The 27,621-nt window shown below is 37.5% G+C and overlaps 1 protein-coding gene across 44 annotated transcripts in view; it reads left to right on the forward strand.

Annotated features, from left to right (window-relative positions):
• Positions 1 to 27,621, forward strand: part of RIMS1 (regulating synaptic membrane exocytosis 1) — a 537,317-nt gene that overhangs the window by 364,221 nt on the left and 145,475 nt on the right. For 19 of the 44 annotated variants that reach the window (XM_075063759.1, XM_075063763.1, XM_075063784.1 and 16 more), the window contains exons 17-18: positions 209 to 271; positions 8,161 to 8,250. The exons of 8 other annotated variants lie outside the window; for them this stretch is intronic. In XM_075063759.1, the coding sequence (XP_074919860.1) occupies positions 209 to 271; positions 8,161 to 8,250 (153 nt within the window). Of the gene's footprint in view, positions 1 to 208; positions 272 to 7,179; positions 7,258 to 7,592; positions 7,707 to 8,160; positions 8,251 to 17,654; positions 17,739 to 25,966; positions 26,045 to 27,621 lie in introns of all 44 variants that reach the window. 17 more of the 44 variants (XM_075063753.1, XM_075063758.1, XM_075063781.1 and 14 more) reach the window with 4 other exon arrangements.

Raw genomic sequence — 27,621 nt, forward strand, 5'->3', positions numbered from 1 at the left:
TATATAGTTGTCATAGGTACTTTATTGCTTACATTCTAGAGCAGCATTGTAATTTGTTTCGGTTTGAACACTATCAAGACAGCTATCTCAATGCGAGCTTTCTGGTTTCTTTTTTTATGTTTTTATTTGCATATCATTTGCATAACTCATGTCATCTAATGCTTCATATTTATATCTGTTTCACTCACCATCCATCCTGTCTGTGCAGTGAGCTTCTTATGCTGCCCAGAGCAAAACGAGGAAGAAGTGCAGAGTGCCTACTTACCACCAGGTAAATACAGGAATTCAATAACCATGATTTCTTATGGTTAGTTTCTGTGTACTTCACTAGCCCAATCATTTCCTTCAGCTTTATTAATATTACAGTAAGTAATGGACACTGTTTTCTTAACACGTAATTGAATTGTCATTTAATTATTTTCTTTTTTAAAAAGAACTGATCAAGATTTTTATATATGTTTGTTTACTTTGATAGTTATGATTAGAGGAATTGAAAGCCTAGTGATAAAATAAGTGCCAACAGTCATATTTGAAATTAAATAATACAAATATTTTTGCAGCATATAATTTTGTGGTTGATTACCTGTCTAGTCATAAAAAGCCCGATTTTCAAATGCACGGCAGTATTATTGTGGTTTTGTAAAGTTTCTTTTGTTTTTTTTTTATTTTTTATGGTTGTTTGATTTCTTTCCTTTATTATTATGTAAAATTAATAAACACTTTTTGTGTTTTGACAACAAACTTGAAGAAAATTCCTCAAAAGAGCACATGGCTAGATAAACAAAGGTTGCATATCACTGTGCTTCACCTGATAACTCTCACTTGGGTATGTCTACACTGCAAAAAAAATACCCGTGACAGGTCTACAGACTTGGGCTCACATGGCTTGCACTATGGCACTACAGTTAGCAGCACAGATGTTTCTGCTTAGGCTCTAAAAACCTGGCAAGTGGGTGGATCTCAGAGCCTGAGCTCCAGCCCGAGTGGGAATGTCGATTCTGCTGTTTTTGTAGTGTAGCATGAGCCCTGGAAACCCAAGTCTGTAGAGCCAAGTCTGTAAATCCAGGCTCTGAAACTTGCTGATGTGGTTTGTGTGGTTGGTTGGTTGGTTTTTGCAGAGTAGATGTACCCATTGTTTCCTACCTTCCATTTAGAATTTTAGTTTTGGCTTTGTCTGTGCTGGGCCCTTCTAGGGCATTTCTCCCCTTTAAATTGATAAATGTGCTATATTCTTTGAGGACTCCCAGTCCGAGAGACTGCAATACTCTGCATTGACTCCAGGCTCCAGTATGTCCTACTGCACTCAAGAACTCAAAAAGAAAGGACCCAGCACTAGTGCGGGGCTGAGCCCAAAATTTAAATTATTCTGTAGGGAGATGGACCTTCAGTGAAGTAATGACTGCTTATGTGTTTAAGTTAAGCATACAAATAAACATTTGTAGGATCAGGGCTTGTAGCATCTGAATTAATTTTTAATGCTTTTGCAACACGAGGCAATATTTCATCCCTCAGAGAAGACACATCTTTTGTTTTTGTATCTCCCTGGATTCCCATTTGTAAGATTTTGTTTAATTACAATTTTTTAAATCAGAAAACTACTCTTTAGAGCCTAACTAGAGCATACTGGTAATGAGAGTACACAGGCTACCTGTCAGCAGTTAGAAATCCCTGAAACGTCTCTTCACATTTTAAACTGGAAGCCATTTACTCTGAATCCATGTAATAAGGAATGACTTCACGCCATTTAGCAGACAGTGCAAACGTTTTACTTTCTAAACAAATAAGTCCATAAATCAAAAGGTTCGATACTTTGGCAATGTGTCATACTGTATCTGCTGAGAGTTAGTTGTGTTTTATGTACTTGTTGTCTACTCAGACTCTGGTGTAACACAGTGATGCATCGTATTGACTGATGCACCACTGTGTTACATCAGATTTACACCAATTCATTATCATAATCTCAGTGGAATTACACTGACATAAAATGTAAGTAACACCCTGGTGAATCGGGTGCTTGATTTCCAATTTCCCTGGGATAAGAAATATCTGTGGCCATATTGAAAAACTGGGTCTTTCTATGTATTCAGCTTGAATCCTATAGTTCATTATGCACTGTATAGACAGAAAGATCTAAGGACAGATTTAATGGAGGACACTGATTTAAAGGAACTGGGAATCTGGGGAGAGTCTGTAGCAGAGATAGGCCAAAACTCAACTTTTTACATTATCTAACACCCAAACCCACGGTGAGCTTTGGTGGTTGGTATAAGAAGGAACCAGGATTAAACCACCTCATGGGAGCCCTAGACCTAAAGTTTCCCATCTCATTTCAATCCTTGTTCCCACATATTGCTAAAGATTGGGTCCAGATACAGCTTGGACCCATCTTTACTCTAACACGCTTTCCTAAATTTTGGAGCTTTCAATGATATGGAATCCCGATGTGAACCATTCTTGGGTTTGCAAAAACAGAACCTACCTGATCAATCTCACCAGCCTACCTCTGGTCATATACCACAGAAATTAAACAAAATATCTGGAAAAAACATTGACTTAATTATAAAAATTGAAGAAGAAGTGTAGTCACAGTTTATTCCCATGCTTTTGTTACATTAGATCAGGGATCGGCAACCTTTGGCATGCGGGCCAGTTTGTTTACCTGTCGCATCTGCAGGTTTGGCCGATCGCAGCTCCCACTGGCTGTGATTCGCTGCTCCAGGCCAACGGGGGCTGCGGGAAGCGACACGGGTTGTGGGAGCTGCGATCAGCTGAACCTGCGGATGCGGCAGGTAAACAAACTGACCTGGCCCGCCAGAGTGCTTACCCTGGTGGGCCGCGTGCCAAAGGTTGCCAATCCCTGCATTAGATAGTGATCACTTTACTTCAGATCTAAAATTTGTCTAAACAAATTGCTTATTAGTAAGCAAATAAAAATATTTTTTGATCTAATTTTAAGAGTACTGAGGCATTTTCAATTTTATTTTATTTTTATTAGGATAAATTGGCAGCACTTTCTTACAATCTTTGTATATCTATTTCTATTTCTCCTCTTCTCATGACATTTATAAATATGTGTCTTTGTGTGCAATCAACTCTTTTGTAGATGGTCCAGTTATGAGAACTAAGGAAAAACGTATGTACTTTTCTACTCACAAACTGATCATTAGTAACAGTTTAAGTCAGTACTCTACATTTTACTTAATCTTAGAAATTAGGATTGGAATAGACCCTGTAAAACCATGCAATCCAGTGCACCACTCGTCTGCAGGATTGTTCCCACACAGTGATTTTCACAAATTTGTCCAGGATAGTTCTAATTGTTGAGGTCTCATCAATGATAGTGGAGGGATGAATTTATGGTTAGGTTCAGTTACACAGGGAGGAGGAGGGATAGCTCAGTGGTTTGAGCATTGGCCTGCTAAACCCAGGGTTGCAAGCTCAATCCTTGAGAGGGTCATTTAGGGATTTGTCCTGCTTTGAGCAGGGGGTTGGACTAGATGATCTCCTGAGGTCCCTTCCAACCCTAATAATCTATGATTCTATGTGTAATTCTTAGAAAGTATTATATAGTTTATAAGAACTTCAGCCTCAGTGCAACATTCAATAAATCATTTCACTCCCTGTTTCTCTGTTGTTCTTGGCCCCCTTTCTTTTTATGGCAGCTTCATGGGATCATGCAGTTCCTGTTCCTCCACGTCCCTCATCTGGCCTTTCTTTTTTTGGCTCCCACTTCTGCATCTCCTTGTCTCTTTCTTAGTCTGTATTTGCTCCTTTCCCCTTACAGATCATCAATTACTTTAAAATGGCTGAGTTACAAATATTTGAAATTCTCACTTAGTTCTTATATGAAACACAGTATGGTGACTTTTATCTGGCCTCTAGTGGAGTTTTAATTGTAGCACAAAGCCTCAACACAATTTAGCATGATCAACAGTATTCTCACAAATTGCTCACAAGTGGGATACAGGTCAGAATGGAGGTGCACTCATGTAATTTCACATGGCCCTTGCCTATGTTACGCCTTGCTCTAGTCACTATTGTCTCCTCACTTTCAAGTTCAGTATCAAATACACCTATTTAAAAAAAATAAAATTGGATATTGTACTAACAGTATAGTACTTTTAATAATGTATTTGATATGTATATTTATCTAATAGTTCCCATACTCTGCAGTAATATAATGGAGTTATGAAATATGACAGTATCCATTAACAGTTTGTTTATTGCTGAATGTACATGGTACGTTGGGTTAACTCCATAGTAGATGCTCCGCAACATGCTAGGTGATCACTCTGAAGTACTGTTACCAATACAATGATGACACGTTGTTATGCATGGAAACTAGCCCACCACACAGCCGTAGAAGTAGAATAGTATAATAATAGATTGATTGCTAAAATGAGTTATAAGACTTATGGGGCATGACTCAACTCCTATTAAATTCAGAGTCCAAAAAAGACTAATGGCTTAGATGCCATTGTCTCATATGCCCACTCAACAAGTTGTTGGGCATCTATGTTGTTTGGCATTTTTTCTGCACACTCATTTACATTGATGTAACTATACTGTTTAGGCATGCTATGGGCATAGGGCTGTAGTAATAAATTTTTATCTTCTAGACATCTTATTGTATTGCATTGTATTTATTATTATTGATAGTTTTAGTTTAGAGTATAGTGTGTATGTGACATTAATTAGAGATGGTCCAAGCTTTAAAAGCAGGATTCAGATTCAGAATCCCTCACATATGGAAGTGTTCAGATACAGGGATAGAGATGCACTCAGCTCTAAATCCCATGTGGAGTCAAGGAATGCTATTGAGAGGAATTACACCTGAAGGTGGCAAGGACCTCCAGGGTGCATATTCTCCTGCCTGTCCCACCCAAGCCCTACCTTGGTGGAATATGTGGACACTCTATAAAAGCTTAGGTTTTAATTCCAGTTAACTGCATTATGTGGGACAGATTTCAATGTGAGTAGTCACATTCTTCCTTTACATTTCTTCTGGAGTTGCATTTGGATAGGGAAGTCCACACTCCGAGTTCTAAAATGTTATGTACTGTGGCCTTGGTTTATGATGTAAACAGTTCTCATCCAAAGGTATGCCTATGCTTCAAACTGGAGGTGTAATTCCTAGCTTGAGAAGACGTATGTATGCTACCTCAATCAGAATAGAAGTGTAGCCTCAGTGATGTGAGCAGCAGGAGGATCTACCTGCACTTGCTTTGGCTAGCCTCTCCTCGCACTGTGGCTACACTTCTGTTTTTAGCATGCTAGCTTGATCAGAGCTAACGTGAGTATGTCTCCTCAAGCTGGAAATTACACTTCCAGATCTGTGTGGATATACATTAACACCACAGAGGTTCTGTGCCTTGATGATGGATAAACCAATTCCTATAGTTTTTAAAATTAGCTCACCATTATTAATGCTGTTTAACTTAATGTGATCTATGGACAGATTCACAAAAGGACATTTAGGTGCCACTGGCATTATTAAACCCCCCTCAGTTGCCACCTAATCTTGTAGGTGTCTAAACTCATTGGCACCTACATTTTTGTTATGAAAGCTGCCTAGGCATCTATGTTTCTGCCTCTGAGAATGCGCACTGGTGCATCATTCTAGACATCCAGATGCCTTAAGCCCCAGAATGATCCACCAACGGGAAGATAGGTGTTCTCCTGCCTATCTCACCTGTGAGGCTCAATTTGGTAGGCAAGCTCTGAGCTTGCTAAGTAGATCAGGGCCCTTTCAAATTCCTGGTGGGGGTGGGGGGAAGGAAGAGGGCTGGTCTCTATTTCATAACTTTTAGCCCAGAAGTTAGAATGATACCTGGGAAGTGGGAGATCTGGGTTTAATTTCCCCCTTCTGCTTGATTGGCAGAAAGGATTTGAACATGAGGTGTCCCTGCCCCACCTCAGGTGATGTTGGCTTAGCCACTGAGCTATGGGATATTCTTATATGTGGCTCCCTCCATCTTTCCTCTTGAAGCTGTTCCACGTTGGATTAAATACTTAAATAGTCATTGGGCCAGAGAAAGAGAGTGTATGTGAGAACAACTCTATGACTAGTGTTCAGGGCTTTCACTTGGGAGGTAGAAGACTTAGGATCCAGCCCCCCTGCTCCAATAGCTTTCTAATTATTTATCTAAAGTAGGACAGCATCAACAGTGGAGACTGAAGGAGCCACACATCAGAATATCCCTAAACCCAGTGGTTTGGGCAACCTTATGAGCAATGGGAGGTCCTCTGTTTAAATCCTTTCTCCTCATCAAACATGGAGGTATTGAACCTGGGGTCTCCTACATCCCAACAGAGTGTTCTAACCTCTGGGCTAAAAGTAAGCACTAGCATCACCACCACTGGTGGCATTTCTTGCAAGAAACACCTTAGACACCTGACGAGAGGCAGGGCTCAGGACACACCCTCTCATCACCATCTCATTGATTAGTTTAGACAGCCCCTGGCCTAGTTTGCTGCCTTTTGTGAATCTTATGCTTAGGGTCCTATCTCTCCCCACATAGGGAACCTAGGTGCCTAACTCAGGCATTGTGAATATCTGAAAGTTAGGTGCCATAGTACTCAGCATAGCAATGCCTAAAGTCCCATTGTGAACCGGAGCCCTAGTATACCACCTCTAAAAGACTTTAACTCATGACATTTTTTAATACTAATACAACTGTCGTTTAGTTTGTGATATTGTATATAGAAGTGAAGGCTTCTAATTTATCATATAGATAACTAGAAGGGATCATTAAGTCACACAAGGTAGATTAAAATAAAGTAATAGTGACATAAAAATAGCTAGCATAAAAATAGCAAGGTAAATACCAACTTCATGTTTTACAACATCTTTTTCATTTTAATCAAAAATTGAAAAGATTCCAAGGTATTTTAGCTCCAGAGGAAAATTCAGACCTCTTATGTTACTCTAAATTTACTTATGTGAGTACGTTTACTGAGTTTGCATGCTTAGGAGATCTGGTCCTGAAATTACATGTTAGTTGAATAGAGAAAAGGATACATTGAGAAATCTATGCATATAGGAGTTCAAACTTGCTTTAATATTATGCACATTACATAGTCTTCATTCTAGTTAACATTGTTCTACCTTTACCTATATTTCCATTTCTGGCATGCTTTGTTTTTGTTTTTGTTTTCTTTTATTCTGCCACATTCAAGAAATTCTGTTAGGCACTATAAAACATTACCACCCAAGATGCCTTTACTAGAGAATGGTACTCACTGGAATATTTACAGGTAAGTAAGTATTCATTTAAATTATTTAAAAAAACATACACATTGTAATAATATAGTGGTACTTTCTAGAAAACTTTAACAGATAAAAACATATCTTTATAAATAAAACTAGATTCAACTATCTAAAATTAATTCTTACATAAGTGTCATAAACACCTGCAACCTCTGTATTATCTAGAATTCTTGTATCATTAAACTCTACTGAAATGTCAGAATTGGAGTTAAGTGGTATTACAGTTTTCTTTTCCTTATGTCTCATTTCTTTTTTTGTGAATGGTTTTGATTACATGTGAAATAAAATTTATTTTTATTTTAAATCATTTTAATTTATAAAGCTCAACTCTGCCTGCATGTGCTAAAACCAAATCAGTGATTAGACAGGATATTTCACTCCTTTGTGATTGCCATAATGCAGAAATACCGAGATTTACAGATGAACTATTGGTTAGGTAAGAACTGAGCAGAAGTGCCCTTCCTGTTTAGAATGTAATATGGTTTTCTAAAGTAAATTAGCTTCACTCTAAAGATGTACTGTATCCTGTCCTTTTGTGTTGGTATAGCAGTTGTTACTAGTAATAAATATTTAGATGTATTGTTTTAGTATTTCCCGTTCCACTTTCTCATAAGTATATATTGTTTAGTTTCATTTTATGGTCTTAGATACTTGAGATTTTTTTATGCAAACAAGTTCAAACATAATCTTTCATTTGGTTTTATTTTTTAAACAAATATTTGCATTGTCATCTAGTCAGCTCTTTTACATCTCTATTAATTAAATCATTGTGATACCACATTTTTATGTAAAGAGAACATTATTTTATTATTTAATATCTAACATTGTGTTCCTTTCTTTGTTTTCTTTTTCTTTCTCTTCTACCATTGGATGCAATGCACTGGCACTAGTGAACTACAGCCCTCCCTTGACAGGGCTAGGAGTGCTAGTACCAACTGCTTGAGACCAGATACTAGTTTGCATTCACCAGAACGAGAAAGGTATAAAGTAAAGACTTATGAATTTCTTCTCATCTGTGCTGGTGAACTTTGTCAGTTTTGTTTGTTTCGCCATATGAGTCTTCTACATGTCTGTACATTCATATATGCTTTGGTATTTGTAGACATTTTTGCCCCTATACTCATATATGCCATGCCAATTGTGTGTTGCAGTTTATAATTGCTTCTGGCTTCTTCCTTCCCTATTTTTAGTTCAAGCTGATGTTATTGTTTACAAAAGTCCTCAGTATGCTGATAATAACACTGCAGTGTTAAGTGAGGTGAAGGAGCACCACTTGATTGTTAATCTTCATTATCATCTGCTAAAATGTATTACTTTTATTGCTTGCCCATTCTGCAGATTGCAAATGAGATGGTGACATAACATTTACAAATTATATGAATTAGGATGCAAATTGTGAGATCAAACTCTTATTTTTCAAATCAAAATTGTAATTTGTATAACAGTATATACATTGATTTCCACAAACCAACCAACCAACTACATTTTCTTAATCTAATCTGCCATATCTATTGCTGTTTGTTTAAATTGTAAAGCAAAACAATTTAATTATTTTTGCACTATATAGCACTGTGTTTAGTATATATACATTTAGCAACATTTTCAGCAATTTAAATGAAATATAGTTGCACTTGTTATGTTGAACAGAAACATTTAATGGATGCTTTCTGAACTTTCACCTTTAAAGCTAGTGTAGTTCAAAGTCGCAGGGAAACTAAATACTATGGACAGATTTTGTAATTAGATGTGAGTATGTCTTAACAGGGAATTTTTGAATGTTTTCAGTATCTTTGTCTAAGAATTCTTGTTTTTATAGAGTGAAATCCTGACCCCACTGACGTCAACAGTAAAACTCCCATTGGCTTCCCTAGAAGTAGGATTTTACACCATGGTGTAAAGACTCAAGTAATATGTAGGATAATAATGTGAATTTGCTCATCAATCAGTCCAGAAAAATTGGTTATTGAAATTATCACAGCACTGATTATTTTTGTTGTTGTAAAGTGATGAGAGGAGTAACAAGCAATCCATAACTAAGGCCTAGGATATTAATGTAAACTTTTTGTGTGTTTTTAGCAACAAAAATATTCCAAAAAATAGTTACATTTTCAAAGTAGGACTTGTAGTTTGCTGTATTAATTTCAAGGGAAATCATGCCACTAAAACACTGTAGAATATTTTGAAAATTTAGGGAACAATAGCTGGTGACCATTAAAACATCTAGTTATGGGGGAAAAATCTTAGCTGAAAATTAAACTGAATTTGGAGCTATGTAGAAGCCTCATATTTCCATGATGGGCAGGGTGCGCTAGGAGGCTAATATGAGGGGGAAAGGAGTCCAGGAGAGCTGGCTGTATTTTAAAGAAGCTTTATTGTGGGCACAGGAACAAACCATCCCGATGTGCAGAAAGAATAGCAAATATGGCAGGTGACCAGCTTGGCTTAACAGACAAATCTTCGGTGAGCTTAAACACAAAAGTGAAGCTTACAAGAAGTGGAAACTTAGACAGATGGTTAGGGAGGAATATAAAAATATTGCTCGAGCATGCAGGGGTGTAATCTGGAAGGCCAAAGCACAATTGGAGCTAGCAAGGGATGTGAAGGGTAACAAGAAGGGTTTTTACAGGTATGTTAGCAAGAAGAAGAGAGTCAGGGAATGAGGGAGGCAGCCTAGTGACAGATGATGTAGAAAAAGCTGAGATACTCAATGGTTTTTTTGCCTCTGTCTTCAGTGGTGAAAGAGCAGGTTAAGGACTATTTAGAAAAGCTGGACATGCACAAGTCCATGGATCTGGAACTAATGCATCTGAGAGCGCTGAGGGAGTTGTGATTGCAGAGCCATTGGCCATTATCTTTGAAAACTCATGGCAAATGGGCAGGGGGAAGGCAAATATAGTGCCCATCTTTAAAAAAGGGAAGAAGGAGAATCCAGGGAACTACAGACTGGTGAGCTTCACCTCAGTCCCTGGAAAAATCATGGAATAGGTCCTCAAGCAGGTCCATTTTGAAGCACTTGGAGAGCAGGAAGGTGATCAGGAAAAGTCAACATGAATTCACCAAGGGCAAGTCATGCCTGACCAACCTGATTGCCTTCTATGATGAGATAACTGGCTCTGTGGATATGGGGAAAGCAGTGGACATGATATATCTTGACTTTAGGAAAGCTTTTGATAGGGTCTCCCACAGTATTCTTGCCTGCAAATTAAAAAAATATGGATTGGATGAATGGACAATAAGGTGGATAGACAGCTGGCTTGATTGTTGGGTCCAATGGGTAGTGATCAACGGCTCAATGGCTAGTTGGTGGCCGGGATCAAGCAGAGTGCCCCAGAGGTCTGTCCTGGGGCCAGCTTTGTTCAACATCTTCATTAATGATCTGGATGATGGGATGGATTACACTCTCAGCAAGTTGTGGATGACACTAAGATGGGGGAGAGGCAGATATGCTGGAGGGTAGGGATAGGGTCCAGAGTGACCTAGACAAATTGGAAGAGCTGGCCAAAAGAAATCTTATGTGAGTCAACAAGGACAAGTGAAGAGTCCTGCTCTTAGGACAGAAGAATCCCATGCACTGCTACAGGCTGGGGACCGACTGGCTAGGCAGCAGTTCTGCAGAAAATGACCTGGAGATTACAGTGGACGAGAAGCTAAATATAATTCAGCATTGTGCCCTTGTTGCCAAGAAGGCAAATAGTGTATTGGGCTGCATTAGAAGGAGCATTGCCAACAGATCGAGGGAAGTGATTATTCCCCTCTATTTGGCACTGATGAGGATACTGCTGGAGTATTGCATCCAGTTTTGAGCCCCCCCCACTACAAAAAGGATGTGGACAAATTGGAGAGAGTCCAGTGGAGGGCAATGAAAATGATTAGGGGGCTGGGGCACATGACTTACGAGGAGAGGCTGAGGGAGCTGGGCTTATTTAGTCTGCAGAAGAGAAGAGACGGGAGATTTGATAGCAGCCTTCAACAACCTGAATGGGGGTTCCAAAGAGGATGGAGCTAGACTGTTCTCAGGGCTGACAGATGACAGAACAAGAAGCAATGGTCTCAAGTTGAAGTGGAGGAGGTCTAGGTTGGATATTAGGAAAAACTATTTCACTAGGTGAGTGGTGAAGCACTGGAATGGATTACTTAGGGAGGTGTGGAATTTCCATCCTTGGAAGTTTTTAAGGCCAAGCTTGACAAAGCCCTGGCTGGGATGATATAGTTGAGATATATTTTGAGCAGGGGGTTCAAATAGATGACCTCCTGAGGTCTCTTCCAACCCTAATCTTCTATGATTCTTGCCCATCAGGTTTTCAGCCTAGGTATGGAGTAGAAATTACAACACTGGTTGATGATCTCCTCTTAGTGAACAGTGTCCATGTTGATCCTTTGAGTCTATCAGCAATCTGTAATGCCACTGAACAGTAATTTTAGTTGAATTCCCTGTGGTCCCTAGCTAGAGTATATATCACATCACTCTGGATTCATTCTGTTTCTAGCTTTATTAGAAGTCCCATAAGATGGTTGTGGGTAGTTGTTTCTGTCCTGTGGGATCTCTTGTGTGGGATGCCCACAGAGTTCAAATAGTATGATTCCTTTGTGGAAAATAATAAGATGACTTGGGCTGTGACTCCATCGACACACTGATGAGATACAGCTCTTTTAATCAGACCCAGATGGCATTTGTTTTTCAAATGCCTGTCCAATTTTGAGAGCAAAATGCAAAAGTTGAATTTAAAATAACACAAAAGCAATGCTTTCGATTTGGGGGGGTGATTTTCCAGGGTTTTCAGACCTCATTATATAATGTAGCTGTCCACTCGTCATCCAAGAGATTAACAATCCGTTAGCTATATTATACTTAATCCAGAGCCATATGTTGAACTTTTTTCTTATTTGCTTTGGTGGACTTTTTCTAGAATTTATTTATAAGATTTTATTCAGCAGATACCAATTACTCCATATATTGAACCATGGTTGATTTGTGACCATCATGTCACTATTTCCGAAGTACCTTATGGAGAAGTGTAAATAAGGAATTCCTACAGTGGTATTCCAGATTTCCTTCACAGGAATTATAAATTGTGTTTGGGCTCCCTTTTGTCCCAGAAAATATAAAGTAAATGAAGTGTGAAATATGAAGTTAAAAGTGTCTTCACTTGCCTTTTGAACAAGGTGATATGGACTGTGTTTAGTGTACTGACAATAAAGCACTTTGTTTGCACATTAATGTTTTATTGGAAATAGCATTGATCTTTAAACTCTGTGCAGTATTATACTTGTCACCTGAAATGCTACATCAGACATTTTTAGTTCCTTAACAATAGAATATAGACTATAACATGCAGTGGCCTAGCCTTACTGTACAATCATGAGATTTACTGTACTGTGCCGTAGGAGAGTTTATTATTCTTGTTTTTGAAAACTTTTTTTCAACATACATTTTCAAGGTTGCATACAGTGAAGTTAAGCCCTTCATATATTGCACTTGGTTGCTCTATGAGCATCAGGATGCTGCATCTGTATAATTTAATCTTAACCTAACTCCATGTGAACACTGTCAGGTGGAATGCTGGCACTGGCTTTTTGCCCAGTCTTCCCATTAAAGGCGTCACTGCATGCCTTCCTCTGTTACTTTATATGGCATTGGGTCAGTACAGATGGCAATCAGGATTTTATAGGACATGCCCAGAAAGCTTCCTTGTTCCTAAGTCTGCTTAAATAAATTGCTGTGCTGTGTTAGTGGTGGCAGAAAATGTTGAAATATACATTGCAGTTCACTGCAACTTCATTTAAACAATTTGAGTGGTACAAGGGTAAACTTTTTCATAGTTGACAGACAAGAACTACACAATTTAAAATTATTTGGGAAGGATCCTACTGGGAAACAATAAGGAAGACTATTTAAAACACAATGCCAGTGAACCGTAGGAGTAGGGAAGGGAAAGGACTTAGTTTGGGTATCAGTGTATGAAACCAAGCCATTGAGCCTAACTGCAGATGTGAATAGAGCAGATTACCTAGCCATGTCCTAAAGCCAAGTTAGCTCCCTCTTTAAAAACTCTGGGCTAGTGAATGTACTACACAATATATCATAGATAAATATCTATAAATAAATATAGTAATAATAATGCCGAAGATTTCTTCAGCATTTGCTCCTCCACGGTGGTAACAAAAGGCAGAACCTGCCTAGCTGAAAAATATGGATTCTGTGAATTAGGCCTCGCCTATACTAGAAACTTCTGCCAATATAGTGCTGTCACTTAGAGGTGTGATGATTTTTTTTTAAACACTTCTGTACCGGTAAAAGTCCTTCCATAGATGCAGTTATACCATAACTACATAAAAGAGCTGTTGCTCACGAAACCGATCAAACATTTCTGGCAAAAAGCACTTTTTGGCCTGTATAAGCTGTGTCTACACTAACAGGGTTTGCTAGTATAGCTATAGTGGCAAACCTTTTGTAGTGTAGACCTGAGTAAAATTTTTACTACATGTGAATAGCCTGGCTGTAGAGCAAAAATGCTGTCCACAGCTCTCAGTGGCACAGTGGGCTATAGAATATGCCTGAAGACTTCAGCACTTATTTGTTAATACATGTGCACACATACTCAGTGCATTTCACTTATTTTGACTATTAGTATTGATATTGATTAAAATGCCTGAGTGATTGAAGTTTCTATGAGACCTGCAAGACACACAGGAATTTATTTAGCAGACAGTAACACCCTGAAACATAGATTAAAATGCTCCAGTGTCACCACCCCTGAGGCCTCATCTATACAGTGGTGTAATATCGACAGGGGAGTGATATCCAAAGTGCCCGGACATGTCAGGAATGGTCTGACTATTACTTAGTCCTGCCTTGAGTGCAGGGGACTTGACTAGATGACCTATTGAGGTCCCTTCCAGTTCTACACTTCTGTGACTCTATGCTGTGCATTTATTGGTCTGTATAGACCATGCTAGTGTGCACTAAAGATTTCCTAGTGCACTTTAACCTCGTGCTGTTTGAAACGGTACTATGTTCAAGCACACTAGGGAACCTTTAGTGCATACCAGCAAAGTCTACATGGACCAATTAATGTAAAGCACACTAAGGTGCTTTAAAAATCCCACTCCCGTAGTCCACATTATCTCACTGTATAGACAAGCCCTTTGTTTTAGTCTACTTTTGTCATTGTTGATCTGCCTACTGGTCCTTTTTTTTCACTCTGTCACGCTGAATTCTGATTTTGCTTTGATTTTTAGTGGGCCATCTTATTTCTATCTATAGATTTCTGTTGCCAGACACTGTGGTATCTGTGGCCCCAATTTAGGAAAGCACCTAAGCACACGCTTAGAGCACATGCTCAAGTGTGCTTTCCTGAATCAGAGCCTCACCACCCAACACATTGTACTACACTGAGAAGACACTAATCTTCATATAGGTCAGTAAGTAATATTTTATTGATTATTAATTGGTAACGTTATGGCCAATGATAGCTATGCAGTAATACCTGGTGACAGTTTTTATTGACTCTATAGGAGCCCAGTCCTGCAAAGCCTTAATACCAGTCATAGTTTCATTAGTAATGTTTGTAGGTTTTGGCCTTAAGTGATTATTTAATGCAGGTCTTAGCAAATAAAATTGAGGAACAAATCAAAATGATTGAATTAAGTAGAACACTCTGTATGTATATCTTACAACCAGGCTTTTCTATGTTCATATAGAAAATGTAATAATATTGGCTGCTCTGGAATCATGACTTGATTGGGATTTTTGAGATGGTAAACTCTGGTGCCTTTATCAGTCTCCATGACCTTCTGAAATCCTAGAATGTAGATATTTGATGAAATTCCCATGAATAGGTATTTAAAAAAATTGGAGCTATCATTTGTTCTTGACTTAATCGGCCCTATTCTGCTCCAGGATCACCATATTTTCATGTTTTTATAAAAGCATTAATAAAACAAAACACCCTCTACCATTAGGAAAGTAAGTGTGTTTATACTGCATGTTTTTTTAGAGTTGTTGTTTGAATGTGACTATTTGTATTTGAATTAATTATGTAACAGTATAACAGTTGTTAATATTAGGTATGCACTATGTTGTTTTTTCCTCTCTTTCAAGCAGTGTAGAAGAGTACATTTTTGCATGTTTGTCTGCATTGTAACGTTGCACATGCTTTGTACAATATATAACAGGGATGGCCAAACATACTGGTCCTCTGAGCCACATATGACAATCCTCAGATGTTCGAGAGCTGGGGTGCGCCTGCCAGGGGTCAGGGCTCGGGGCTTCAGCCCCATGAGAAGCACCTGATGGGGCACAGGGCGAAAGCCCCAAGGCTCCCCTCCCCACTGGGCAGAAGCCCCTACCACACCATCCCTCTGCAAGGCAGAGATCCCAATGTCTCCCACAACCAGTCTGGTAGATGGAGAATATGAGGGGTCTGGGGAGCTCTGTGAGCCACTCTCTAACTGTAAAAGAGCTGCACGTGGTTCACGAGCCAGTTTGGCCACTCCGGTATATAAAGTTAAGCGCCATTGAAATTCACGGAAAGAGAGCATGCTCTCAAAGTTCATAATGCATGATGACCAAAATTAGTAACATTCTATAAAAATGCAATGTGATATTTTTAGAGGATATCAGCATATTAAGGGCTTTGATTGAGTGCACTGATGCATTAACATTTTCTTTAACCCTTGCTTTGGAGAGAAAAAGTAACTAACTACTAACAACCTATTCTCTTTGGAATCTTTTAAAAGAGCTACCTAAATGTGAAGTGATGCTAAATCTCCCTGAAACTTTTGTTATTTGCATGTTCTGTAAGTGAAACGCTGTTTCTTAATATATGGACTGGAAGGTTGCCTCAGAAAGTGAATAGTTCATGTAAAATATTACTCTGCTAACATAAATATATATATATATATATATATATATTAAATGATTTCTTGCCTGTATTTTCAAAACTAAGCAGTGTTAGGTTTATACTCTATTATCTTCCCATTGTGACCAAGCAATTCTGTTGTTCTAAATCAAATGAGCGTTTGAAAGAAAAAAACTACTAAAATAGGAATGTTCCCCATCCCACCCACCCACACTGATTAAAGATTTTTTTCTTTAATTTATAAAATCAATCAAAAGAGACTGGCATAAACTAATAAAACTTGGATTGCACATTTTTTTAAATATAAAAGAAATTTTATAAATTTTCATTAGTCAAGGCACACAAATATATACTAATTAATTACTAACATGCACATTTACAATATTTACTGTAAATATAAGATTATTAGCTTGACTATTAAATAAAGATATCATTTATTTAACCTTAGACTCAACAATAATAGTTAATATATTAAACTTCTCAAAATATTAATTATACTTAGCAAGATTTGTGAGAGCTTCTTGCTCCCAAGTGTCAGCCTTACCTTTTTGGACAAGTTAACTTCAATTTGATGAATCTCATCTCTTCTACCTGTCTCAGCTGTATAAGGGAATTAAACTCAGAAGTCAATAGTGACTGATCTTGCCTTTTAAAAATTTGTCTGTCTGTCTCCAACAGCGCTCAGCAACAAAAGAACCTGGAATGGATGGTGTCACAGGCTCTGCTCCTAGAAAATAAATAGTCTTTGATGGGCATGTAATGTAAAGAGTAAAAACACGTGCTTGTCACCAAGCAAGCATGACCACTTTTGGAATATGTAATATCCTCCAATGCTGCATAACCCAAAAAACTTTCATAGCTTCTGTGTGTTGGCAACCCCAAAGAAATTTTTGGACTGCACAGAGCCCTTCCATTGCAGATTGAATAAGGATGATGAGTAAACCAGATAGTGACATAGGATGAGCTCTAGAAAAACAGATCACTTTATGCCCCACATTCTGCAGTTAGCAGTGTAACATGATGCTTTAATTCCCTTAAGGGTCTCTTTGTAATTTAAAACCACTTTTTTTAATGGAAAAATTTTGTTCAGTGCAGAGTTAATGGAGGGATAAACCTTTGGAAAAACAAAAGAGGAAAATAACAGCCAATCAACACCTGAAAAGTTCTTTTAGTTTGTAATTCCGACTTCTTGTATGAACAATAGGTTTTTAAATTTTCTAGCATTTGAGGATGTTTGAAATACTGTATATGCCATGAAAATTATTTAAATCATTCAAAATTGTGCAAATTTGTACACTCATTGTAATTGTATAGTGTACTGCTATATAGAAAATATACCATAACAAACAGCCATAAGAATAGTGTATCCAAATTTAAAAAAAATTTAGAAACAAGAATTATTATTTTAAAAACAATCAATTTCATTACTTTTTGGGGTACTTTTCCAGTCTCAATTCCCATACCTATTTTAATTTTTTCACTCACTAAATATTTTTTTCCTGTTTTATTGAATGGGCAAACAGGGGTAGATGGTCCCCCTCCCTAGAGAGGAGACGACCTACTAGTCCCAGGATTCATATCCAGCATGCATCTCCGGAGGATGACAGGTACTAGCCAACTCCTCCTAACTGAAAAGTGGCTTACTGCATCTTGCACTCTGAGAGAAGTATAACAGAGTTTTAAAAAGATCTTTAAAACTTTAACTATGATGAAACCAAAGTAAAGTGTCAGCTCAAAGTTCGTCTCTGCATTTTGTTGAATTATTATGAAGCACCTAGGAATGTGCCGCAGTCAAATCTTCTGATTGCATGAACAATCCAAGGGATAGTTTCTGAAATCAAGATGTCTAATCTGATGTGAAAACTTCCATATTAATGGACTCTTTATTCTTTTTTTCCCTTGTTTCTGTAAAGGTAGTTTTTTCCCCCCATAGTGCTTTATAATATATTAATATCTGTCAGGGAGCCTATTTCATCTTTTTTTTTTTTTTTACCTCAGTAGTGTTTCTTTCTCTGCAAAAGGCTTATGAGGAAAAAAAATCAGATACACACACAGAGAGGGGCTCTGTGGTATATATTAATTGGGATATATAATAATTGGCATGGTTATGAAATTCATAAATTATGGTTATCTTCAGGGAGCAGGTTTTCCCTACAAGGTAGGTTTTGACCAATAATGCCAGTGCTTTGGATCCACTTTATATGCTGATTTGCCAATTGTGATGAATGTAAACACCTTCCATTGTTTTGTTTGTTGCTCTGGTTTTCTTGTCCAAATCAGTTTTGATGCCTTATTGTATTTGTAATAGTAACATTCTTCTCATATGTTGTCATTTCTTCCACTAGATCCACTTTTTAAATCAAAGCAGATATTAATTCAGCACTTTGAATGTAACGCAAGAGCAAGATTTAATATCTGCCCTTTAAACCCTGATGTGTTATAGTAAATCCTCTCATTCTTAATTTTAAAAAAAATGTTTGTACAGCTCTTATGAGCTTTAACTCTCTTAAGTACAGTATACAAGTAACATTACAGTTTCTGTAGTGCTGGTATTCTCTTTCTGCTTAGGAGCACCTACATTTATGCCATAGTCTGTTTTGCCTGGTTTTGGAAATATTGCCACCAACTTTAGTGGGAAGACTAACTGGCCTATAGTTATACCTGGATCCCATTTCTGTGTGCGATAGTATTAAAACTTAAATTATCACATGAAGTTTTTTTATTCCAAAACTGGCTCCCTTTTGCAGTCACTGCATACCTAAACATTTCATTGACTGTAGTACTGGGTCCAATGTGATCTCTGTTTTTGTATTTTGATACTTTCAAAAGGACATTATAAGCAAAGATGGTACAATTAGTACACATAGTCCATATTTACGTAACCTAGAGGATGGTTTAGGTTAAGAATTAAGTAGAAGTTAGGGCCTAAGTTAGTGTAGAGGAGTATGAAGAGTTGGAGTTGCTAGTGTGAGAAAGTTGGAGACAGCAAGACAGGAAATTTGAATTCAGCAAGGACGTGATCTAGGGTTACGTTGCTGTGATGTTTTGGTTATAACTGGTTTGAGCAAGGTTTTTAATAAGTGTTTTGTGAATTTCCGAATGTTGTATTAAAATGCTATCTATATTCACAGTATAGGAAGGATATTCATTCAGAAATGAATTTAAATAATGTGTAAGGTAAGGAGCCAATAAGGAAATGGTGGAATATAATTATGGTAAAGGGTAGTTTAATGTTACTTAATATTATAATAGATTGAAAAAGGTGTAGCCTTGCAAAATTGCAGGGGAACGCCCATTAACTGTTAGGTTTCAGGATTATAAGGTTGTACTTCATGCTGTTGTCAGCGGACTAATTACCCACTGATATACACTATTTTCGCTTTGAACGTATGTATAATTGTAGTATTGTGTAAGTAGTAATTGCATGCCTGTTTGCTTACCTAATCGTTTTCCTTCTGAATAAAGTCTGTTTATATTATTTAAAGTGTTGCCCAATGTCCTCTACTAAACAAATTTTCTATAATTACAGAATTTTCTATAGCCTGAAAACTACCTGAAAACTAAGTTGGGATTTATTACACCCTTATCTTTAGCAACTTAATATTAATTGGTAGCATTTCAAGATAAAGGTTACAAAAGGTTACACTTTCTAAATGATGGGCATTTTTGAGCAACTCTTTCCTTTCACTATAATAGCCCTTTGAAGTCCATGAAAAGTCTCTCATTGACTTTGGTGGATCAGGCCCATCATGTGTAGGGCCCCTGTGAGAAATCCTGACCCCATTAACGTCAATGGTAGTTTTGCCACTGACTTCAGTGGAGCCAGCATTTCACCCTAATACTACAATCCTTACTTAATCATCTTTATTCTTGTTTTCATTGGGACTTTTGCCTGAGGACTTCAAGATTCTAACCATAGAGTGTACTCCCATCATCTGTTTTTCTATCTTTGTTATAATAAGTGTATTACATTAAACTGTCTGCATAAGAGGAAATCTATTATGGTAAAAGCTTTTAAATCATAAAAAAATTGTAGTTTAATTCTCAGTTTGATATGTGTCTTTCTATAGACATTGTAAGAAACAGAAGAAACATTTTTGTTTTTTTTCATTTATATCTAGTAGGTGTGATTTCCTGGCTGAGGTGCAGAAAAAGACATGCATTAATGCCATATCCTTTTTTTGCTGCTCAGATGCTGCTCATTTACTCTTTCTTCTGTCTCCATGACAGACAGAAATTACAGCAACTTAGGCTCTTTTACACATCCAGTAGAGTGTAGATGTCCAACAAGTAGCTGAGGAGTCCAATTTACACAGCCTACTCATCACCTCTGAATTTGGCCCTAAGAATTTAAAGTGGTTTAAATTCCTTATTTGGGATAAAAATATGTTTATCCAGTAATTAGGGGTAGATAAACGTTGGGGTACTTGACTAGTTTCTTGTAACTGAAACCCATTTCCTGATCTATTCCCAAGAGTTATTCAGTTTTTAAATACATCACACTCCCTTGCCCATTAAGCAGGAGACTTTTGATGCAAAGGAGTGGGACTGAGTACGCTGATACTCTGCTTATGTAGTTGAGCCACAATCCCAGGGCAACTGTATATTTCTGCTAGAATGATCGACAGTGAAATAGTTAAAGCTAACATTTTAAATAAGCCGGTATTCTTTTTATTTCTTTTTCTTTTCTGTTCAGTTCATTTTGTGTATAATGTAAAAGAGAAAACCAAAGCCAAATTACATTTATACAGTTGGAATTCTCTTACATTTTGTACTAATTATTGCCCTTAAAAATCTGTTTTACAAGCAATTCTGTATATTAGCTAGTATCGTTCAGTACTGGCCTTTGCCTTTCTTTGGTATGCTTTTGTGAAGGCTTGTCAAAATAACAACTCGTGGTTGAGAGGAGGCTGTGAGTGACACTGTGGGTTACTTTACTAGCTTTTCAGACCCTGACTTCACAAATAAATTGAATTTGACAGCTGTCATGTCAGACTTCATTTGTGTACATCCCAGAATTGGACCAATTTGCAATCTGTGCTCAAGATATGCAGAGAACTGGAACAGTAGAGCCATGCTGTATAAATGATTTTTGAAACATAACTTATGAATGTGTAATTTCTTATCTTTGATCATTTAACTCTGATATTAGCAACATTGCATTTTTTTTATACTCATTCAGGATAAAAGATTTCAGCAAGCATTTTAGAAAGATTTTTGTTGTTCTGGAAATGATTGAAATGTCAGCAGAAAAATTACTTCATAGTATATTTAGAGAAATGAATAAATAGATTACTTTTCATTTTAAATATTGACTCAAAAATGTCAAAAAATCATGAATTTGTTTTCCTTTTTTTCTTTTTTATGATATGTTATAAAGACGACCTCAACATTTTTTCCACCGTGTTTGTTTTTCACATTAGAAATTCAGGTCCTGTCTAGGCTTCAAGATTTTATGGTTATAGTTGAACTAGGGAAATGGTGATATCTATCACAAGTGATAAGAGGAGCCAAGTGAGTGAAAGTTGAACAATTGATGATAGAAGGGACTTTTATTCAGACTGTTTGCTTTTATTAACACTATATATGTAACTTCAATGGCTAATTAACATTTTGGCTAAAAGAAGCCTTTGTTAAAATTCAACATTCTTATCCCTTTCAGTTAAAGTGTGAAAGCTCTCAGCAAGCCCCCCTGAGACCTTCTAGAGGTCTTTCAACAAAACCAGGAAAAAACAAACTTGACATTCTTGATATAGTTTAAGGTAGAAATACAGAAAATACTTTTAAAAGCTTTCAAAATCCTTTATAAATTATAAAGAAGCAAAGCAAAGCTAAACAAATAAATAAATCCACAAAAAACAAAGGCCAGAACCGCAATTTTTTAAAATATCCTTTGAAAGTTTCCTTAAAATGAATACCTTGTCTTTTGAAAGAAACTAATGACCTGATAAGGACTTGCATTTCTTGTATAGGTTATAGTTTAACCTGGCACTGAGCTACACTTTAAGATGACTTGAGGTTTCGGGGACACACAGTCCTCACTTCCAAAATTTGAATAACCTGCCTATATACTAGAATGGGCACCTCAATTAATTGCTGATTTGTAATTAGTTGCATCAGTATAAAACAAGCTAAGATGCTTTCAGAAATTTGATAGGGAATACAGACAAACAACATCAGAAACAGAGAGATAAGATGGGTCATATCTTGTATTGGACCAATTTCTATGAGTGAAAGAAACAAGGTTTTCAATCATACAGAGTTCTTCTTCAGGTCTGGTCTGAAGAAGAGCTCCCTATATCTTGAAAGCATGTCTCTCTCACCAAAAGAAATTGGTTCAATAAAAGATATTACCTTAGCCACCTTGTGTCTAATATCCTGGAACCAACATGGCTACGACTACACTGCATATATCAGAAACATGTTAACTATATCTGTATTTGTTATAAATTATAATTTTCTTCAGCAAGATATGAGCAAAAAAATCCTCCCCCATTTTTTTAAAACATTAACATATAGATATGTTTTTCCCCAGAAATTAAGTAAAATATTTTACTTTAAATAAATCAAGTTGTAAAACTCTTATTTCCAAACTAACGTCCGCTTGTGAAAACATACAGTTAAGTTCTATAGAAGTAGGAGGGACCAGTGTCAACCTTTACTTTCTAGCCTGGGATGTGGCCTTTGTGATATCATCCACTTGCTGGAAGGCAAGAAATGAAGAGGTGGAAGCTTATCTTCACCTAAGCAAGAATTAAAGGGTCAGGCACAGTATGTATAAATGGAATACTGGGCAATCCTGTTTGTGATGCCAATCATTACACTATGCCGACCTCACATTGAATTGTTGGGAAGGTTGGGCAAAAACAAGAATTCTTCACTACACAATTGCCCAGCTTGTATCTCTGTGACTTATTGTTCCTTTTGTTGTGGAGGCCCTTCTTCAAAGCACTTTACTCGCTGTTTTACACTGAAAGTAAGTTTAAGAATGTGAGAGTTCTTGACCATCCCAACTTCCTTCAGTCAACTTGCTGTGGAAACAGGATGGAATAGGTTTTAAGTGATCACATCCAGTTAATTTACAGGCTTCTCTAGCTTTCAGGTCCTTATACATATTGAAGGAATTTTTCCCAGGAATAGAAGGGGCAGTCAAGAGAACATCCAAAGTGTTGTGTTCTCTGCCCTACTTTGGTATGGGCCAGAGGCTTTAGGTGAATTGTTCTGTGCTCTTGACAAATAGTAAATGGCAGGAGTTTCATCCATGCCGTCAAAGTTTCTTAGGTGGGCGCAGCCTGCTGGAAATGCTACTGTGGGGGAGGCTAAATTTAGGAGGAGAGACACCACCATGCAGCCAGATGTTCCTATGTCAGGTGAAGAAAAAAAATCAACAATTTGACGCAAAGGTTCACTCAGTCTCTAATCCTATGTTTTCTTAAAGAAGTATTTCATAACGCATTTGTGCAAAATAATCAGGCATCATAATAAGACATCACCCCAATGGGTGAAATAGATTTTTCTAGAGAAGGCCTTGTTTATGGACATGTAAGATTTTATTCTATTTCTTGTTGTTTTTTAATATCTGCCACTCCACTGATGAAAGGTCTTTTTAAATACAGCACCCATGTCACAAAGCAAAGATTTATGTTCTCCCAATGAGTCTGCAATGTCATTTAATGGACGAACGGCCTGCTTCTATGATGCATTCTGCTCAGTATGACTCTTGTTGACTTCAGTGGGAGATTGCAAGCACAGAACAAAGTTTAGGATCATCCATTATTCTTACAACAGTGTTCAAATCATGACTGATGATTAGTCTTTATATGAATACTCGATGCTTGCTAAATGGAGAACGACACATGGCCAGATCCTGGAAACACAGATGCATGTATATAAATTTTCTCATGCAAGTAGTCCAGTTGATGATATACAGGTGCAGTTCTCACTTTACTCTAACCAGAATCCAAACATGCCGCTTTCTGGGATTTTACAATATTGGAAGTTCAAATAGCAAAAATGTAAAATCTCAGCCTTATCTTTCTTGACAAGTTTGTTCTTAAGATTTCTTTGCAGAGACCTCTTATGTTCAACCACAATTCCTTCTGCCCAAAGTCCACTCCACTTTACATGTTGGCACCTTACATTCAGGGTAGATTCAGTAAGTCAGTATTTTTTGAAACCCTACACTAGACAACAAGGGGTTAAGGAGCTCCTCTGGGCTCAGCTGGCTCCATCCCACCACACCTGCAAGACAAGCCCAGGCTGGAAGAGGAGTTAAAAGGGAGGCAGAACAGTTTACATGTGGGCAAGCCAGGGAAGAAAACAGACTTTCAACCCTCAGTTCCTGAGGGAAGGCCCAGGGGAAGGCAAGAACTTCCCTGAAAATAACTGTGCAAAGGTCTCTCTCTGAGAGAAGAGAAGGCCTGATTCTAATACACCATGAGGGGGAAGCACTTCCCACTCTCTCTTTTACTAACTCTGTTGATTTGTATTAGTTCCCCTTGGTTTTTGTTTATGGACTATTCTGAAAGGGGAGAGACTTTGAAGGGACCTGGCTGGAGGGCCAAGTCACAGAAAGAGGCAGACCACCGCAGTATTGGAGAGAGAGCTGCCATGCCACATCCCACCTCGAGGTGTGCACGGTGATCCAACCCATTCATAGACCAGCTGATGCTGTGTTATAGTCACACATGGTAATCAGTGAGGCTACTAGCATGAGCAAACTTACACGTCTGAGTTTGTAGAATCAGATCCAAACTGAGTAGGGGACGTTTGTTTTCCAGTTTCTTAGAGGGGTCTGAAAATAATAAAGAATAAACAATAAACATTTAAAACTACGAAAATTACTCGACTGTGTCTTCTAAAGTTAGCTATACGGCCTTGTAGCGAATCTTGCACTTTTCATTATATAGTGACAAGTAGTAATAACCACATAATTTTTCAGTCAGTCTGGCAATCATTCAGGGGTCAGAGATGAACATCTTAATTTAACATTATAGCTGAAAGGCTGAAGTTCTACTATAAAGCATTAGTAGATATCTTATTAATTCTGTATAACCGAGTTTGGTACCTGGAAAAAACCTAGACTTACACATCGAGTCTGGAAAAAAGTTCTCTTTTGTACAGCCTGCATGTGAAAACGGACAGAACAGTTACATTTAAGTCAAATTGTGAGCTCTGGATAAATTGTAAAGATGTTAAGAGTTTAAGCATAAAATAAAAATAGTATGGAAATTACAAGAGACATATTTTGACCATCATTAGAATAATTTTTTTAAAGTATTCTTGCTGGGTCAGTTTGCTGCCTTCATGTGATTATTGAGCAGTTATTTATCAAACCAGCAAAACATCTGGTAATTTTAGTATGGATATTTAGGGAAGTTTCCTTAAATGCAAATAGAATTTACTTGATTTTAATCAAGTTAACTTGCCAGTACTTAATACCAAAATATTATTTTTCAAATACTATTTGAATTTTCATTTGGATTGAGGAAGAAGCATTTATCTATTATTCTAATTAACAAAATTTAGATTTATTCTCAATAAGGAAAATGGGAATTGGTGAGCTACAGTGCTGTAGTTCAATATAGATTTTACATTTTTCAGTCACTGATGTTTTACTTCTATACTTACCATGGTGCCACAGATTTTTAAAATATCCCCTTTAAACATGTGAAAAAAGGGGACATCAGAAATGCAGTTCGGTCAGTACTTAGTACCTGAATGCTGTTGTGTTTATATATTTTGACTGCATGTCTCCATCTTCACTGCATGTGACCATCTCTCTGTTTCTGTCCATTCTGTCCAATTCACTTCCATGTTTCCAAAATTTGTGAAGAACAAGGACGCTGGAGTCTTGCATTCCAAAACAAGACAGTGTAAACCACCTAAGTGCTAAACCTGGAGCAACACAGAGGTATCCTTATTAAGTCAAATTTTAGTTCCAAGTAAATGAGTTACTGATTCTAATTTATGAACAGTGAACAATTTCCTTCCCTGACAACATTCTCTGTTATAAATATTTTATTTAATATGCTTTTTCATTCTCTTTGTAGCTAAATATACATTATAGCTGTTTGTCTTTTCATACTAACGTATTTAACCTCTTTATATAGAGTACACTAAGTGGCTAAATTTGAACATGGAGTCAGTGCCCAGTATACAACCCTGGACATTGGGTACAGGCATTAAAGTATAGGTCAGGTGCACAGCTCCCACTTATTCGCCCCATGAGCTGGGCACTGCAGTTTAGTCTGCATGGTTAAGGAGAGGAGTATTGTAATTTGCTCTTGGAATAGGGCGGCAGCAAATCACCAGCCTCCAGAACAAAGGGGAAGCACAACATAAATTGTGACTCAAGGCGTGCTCCTCCAGGAGCAGACCAGAGAACTAATTGTGACAGTTTCAGTTCTTCCCTTGCTCAATCTTGGGAACCAGTAAGTTTCTTCAGCCTTTTTCAGGGAGTAGCTTATTCCTACCTGTGTGCCCAGCACATAAACAGGTGGAACCAGGGCTCTTACTATTCCCAGTCCTTCTCTTCCATCATGTTTGTAGTGAGGAGAATTAGGCACTGATTCTGTGGGTACTTCCCTCCCCCCCCCCCCCCCCCCCGCCACACACACACACACTGCAGCAATAGTCACAATTTGAGCAGGGCCAGTTGGGAGTAAGAGGAAGGTGGTCTTTCTCTGCTGAATAGTCCTCTAAGGGCTGAGACATCTAGCCCATGAGTAGGCCCATTGAACTAAATGAACTTGGTGGGGCTACTCAGATACTTAAAGAAAAACACATGCTTCCTTGCTTTGGGGCCTTCAAAGACAATTGCAACATCTGTAAAGAATCTTAAATACTAACACAGATCTCCTGATTTATGCTTCTTAATTTTGGCTGCATATGAGAGAGTAAAAGAATTATGTAAGGAAAATAAATCCAACAGAAGTTTAAAGTACGGAGCATGGTGGGGGAACAGGATTACACCTGTTAATTAACTAATTTTTTAGAGTAATTTTGGTGAAAACCTAAATGATTTTAGTCACTAGAATACAACTGCTAACAGGATCTTCATTAATGCAAAATTAGTTAAAGAGGTGTTTCCATTTTCTGTTCCTACCTGTGAAACATACCATATAATGGTTTAATCCTAATCAAACATTGCAATAGCTTGAGGAGAACATGAAAATCATCTGTGATCAATTATTTTAACTGTAATTTACTCTGATGTCTGTATACACAATTTCCAGTTCAGACACTGAGTTTCTTCTCATTTTCCCCAAGGTCTAAAATACAAATCTTGAAATGTCTCTTTCATCTTACTTTTATTTCTGCATTTTACCTGCCTAGCTTAGTGCATGAAGTTGATTTTATCAACATCAATTCCTTGTGCATCTCACCAAGTCTTATTTCCTTTGTCAAATAGAATTTGGGGGTTGTCAACATTCCTTGTGCAACAGTCGGCAAATAATCAATCTCTCCTTTTTTTTTTTTTTTTTTTTT

Source organism: Chelonoidis abingdonii, chromosome 3 (genome assembly GCF_003597395.2).
Source record: "Chelonoidis abingdonii isolate Lonesome George chromosome 3, CheloAbing_2.0, whole genome shotgun sequence".
Lineage (NCBI taxonomy): Eukaryota > Metazoa > Chordata > Testudines > Testudinidae > Chelonoidis > Chelonoidis abingdonii.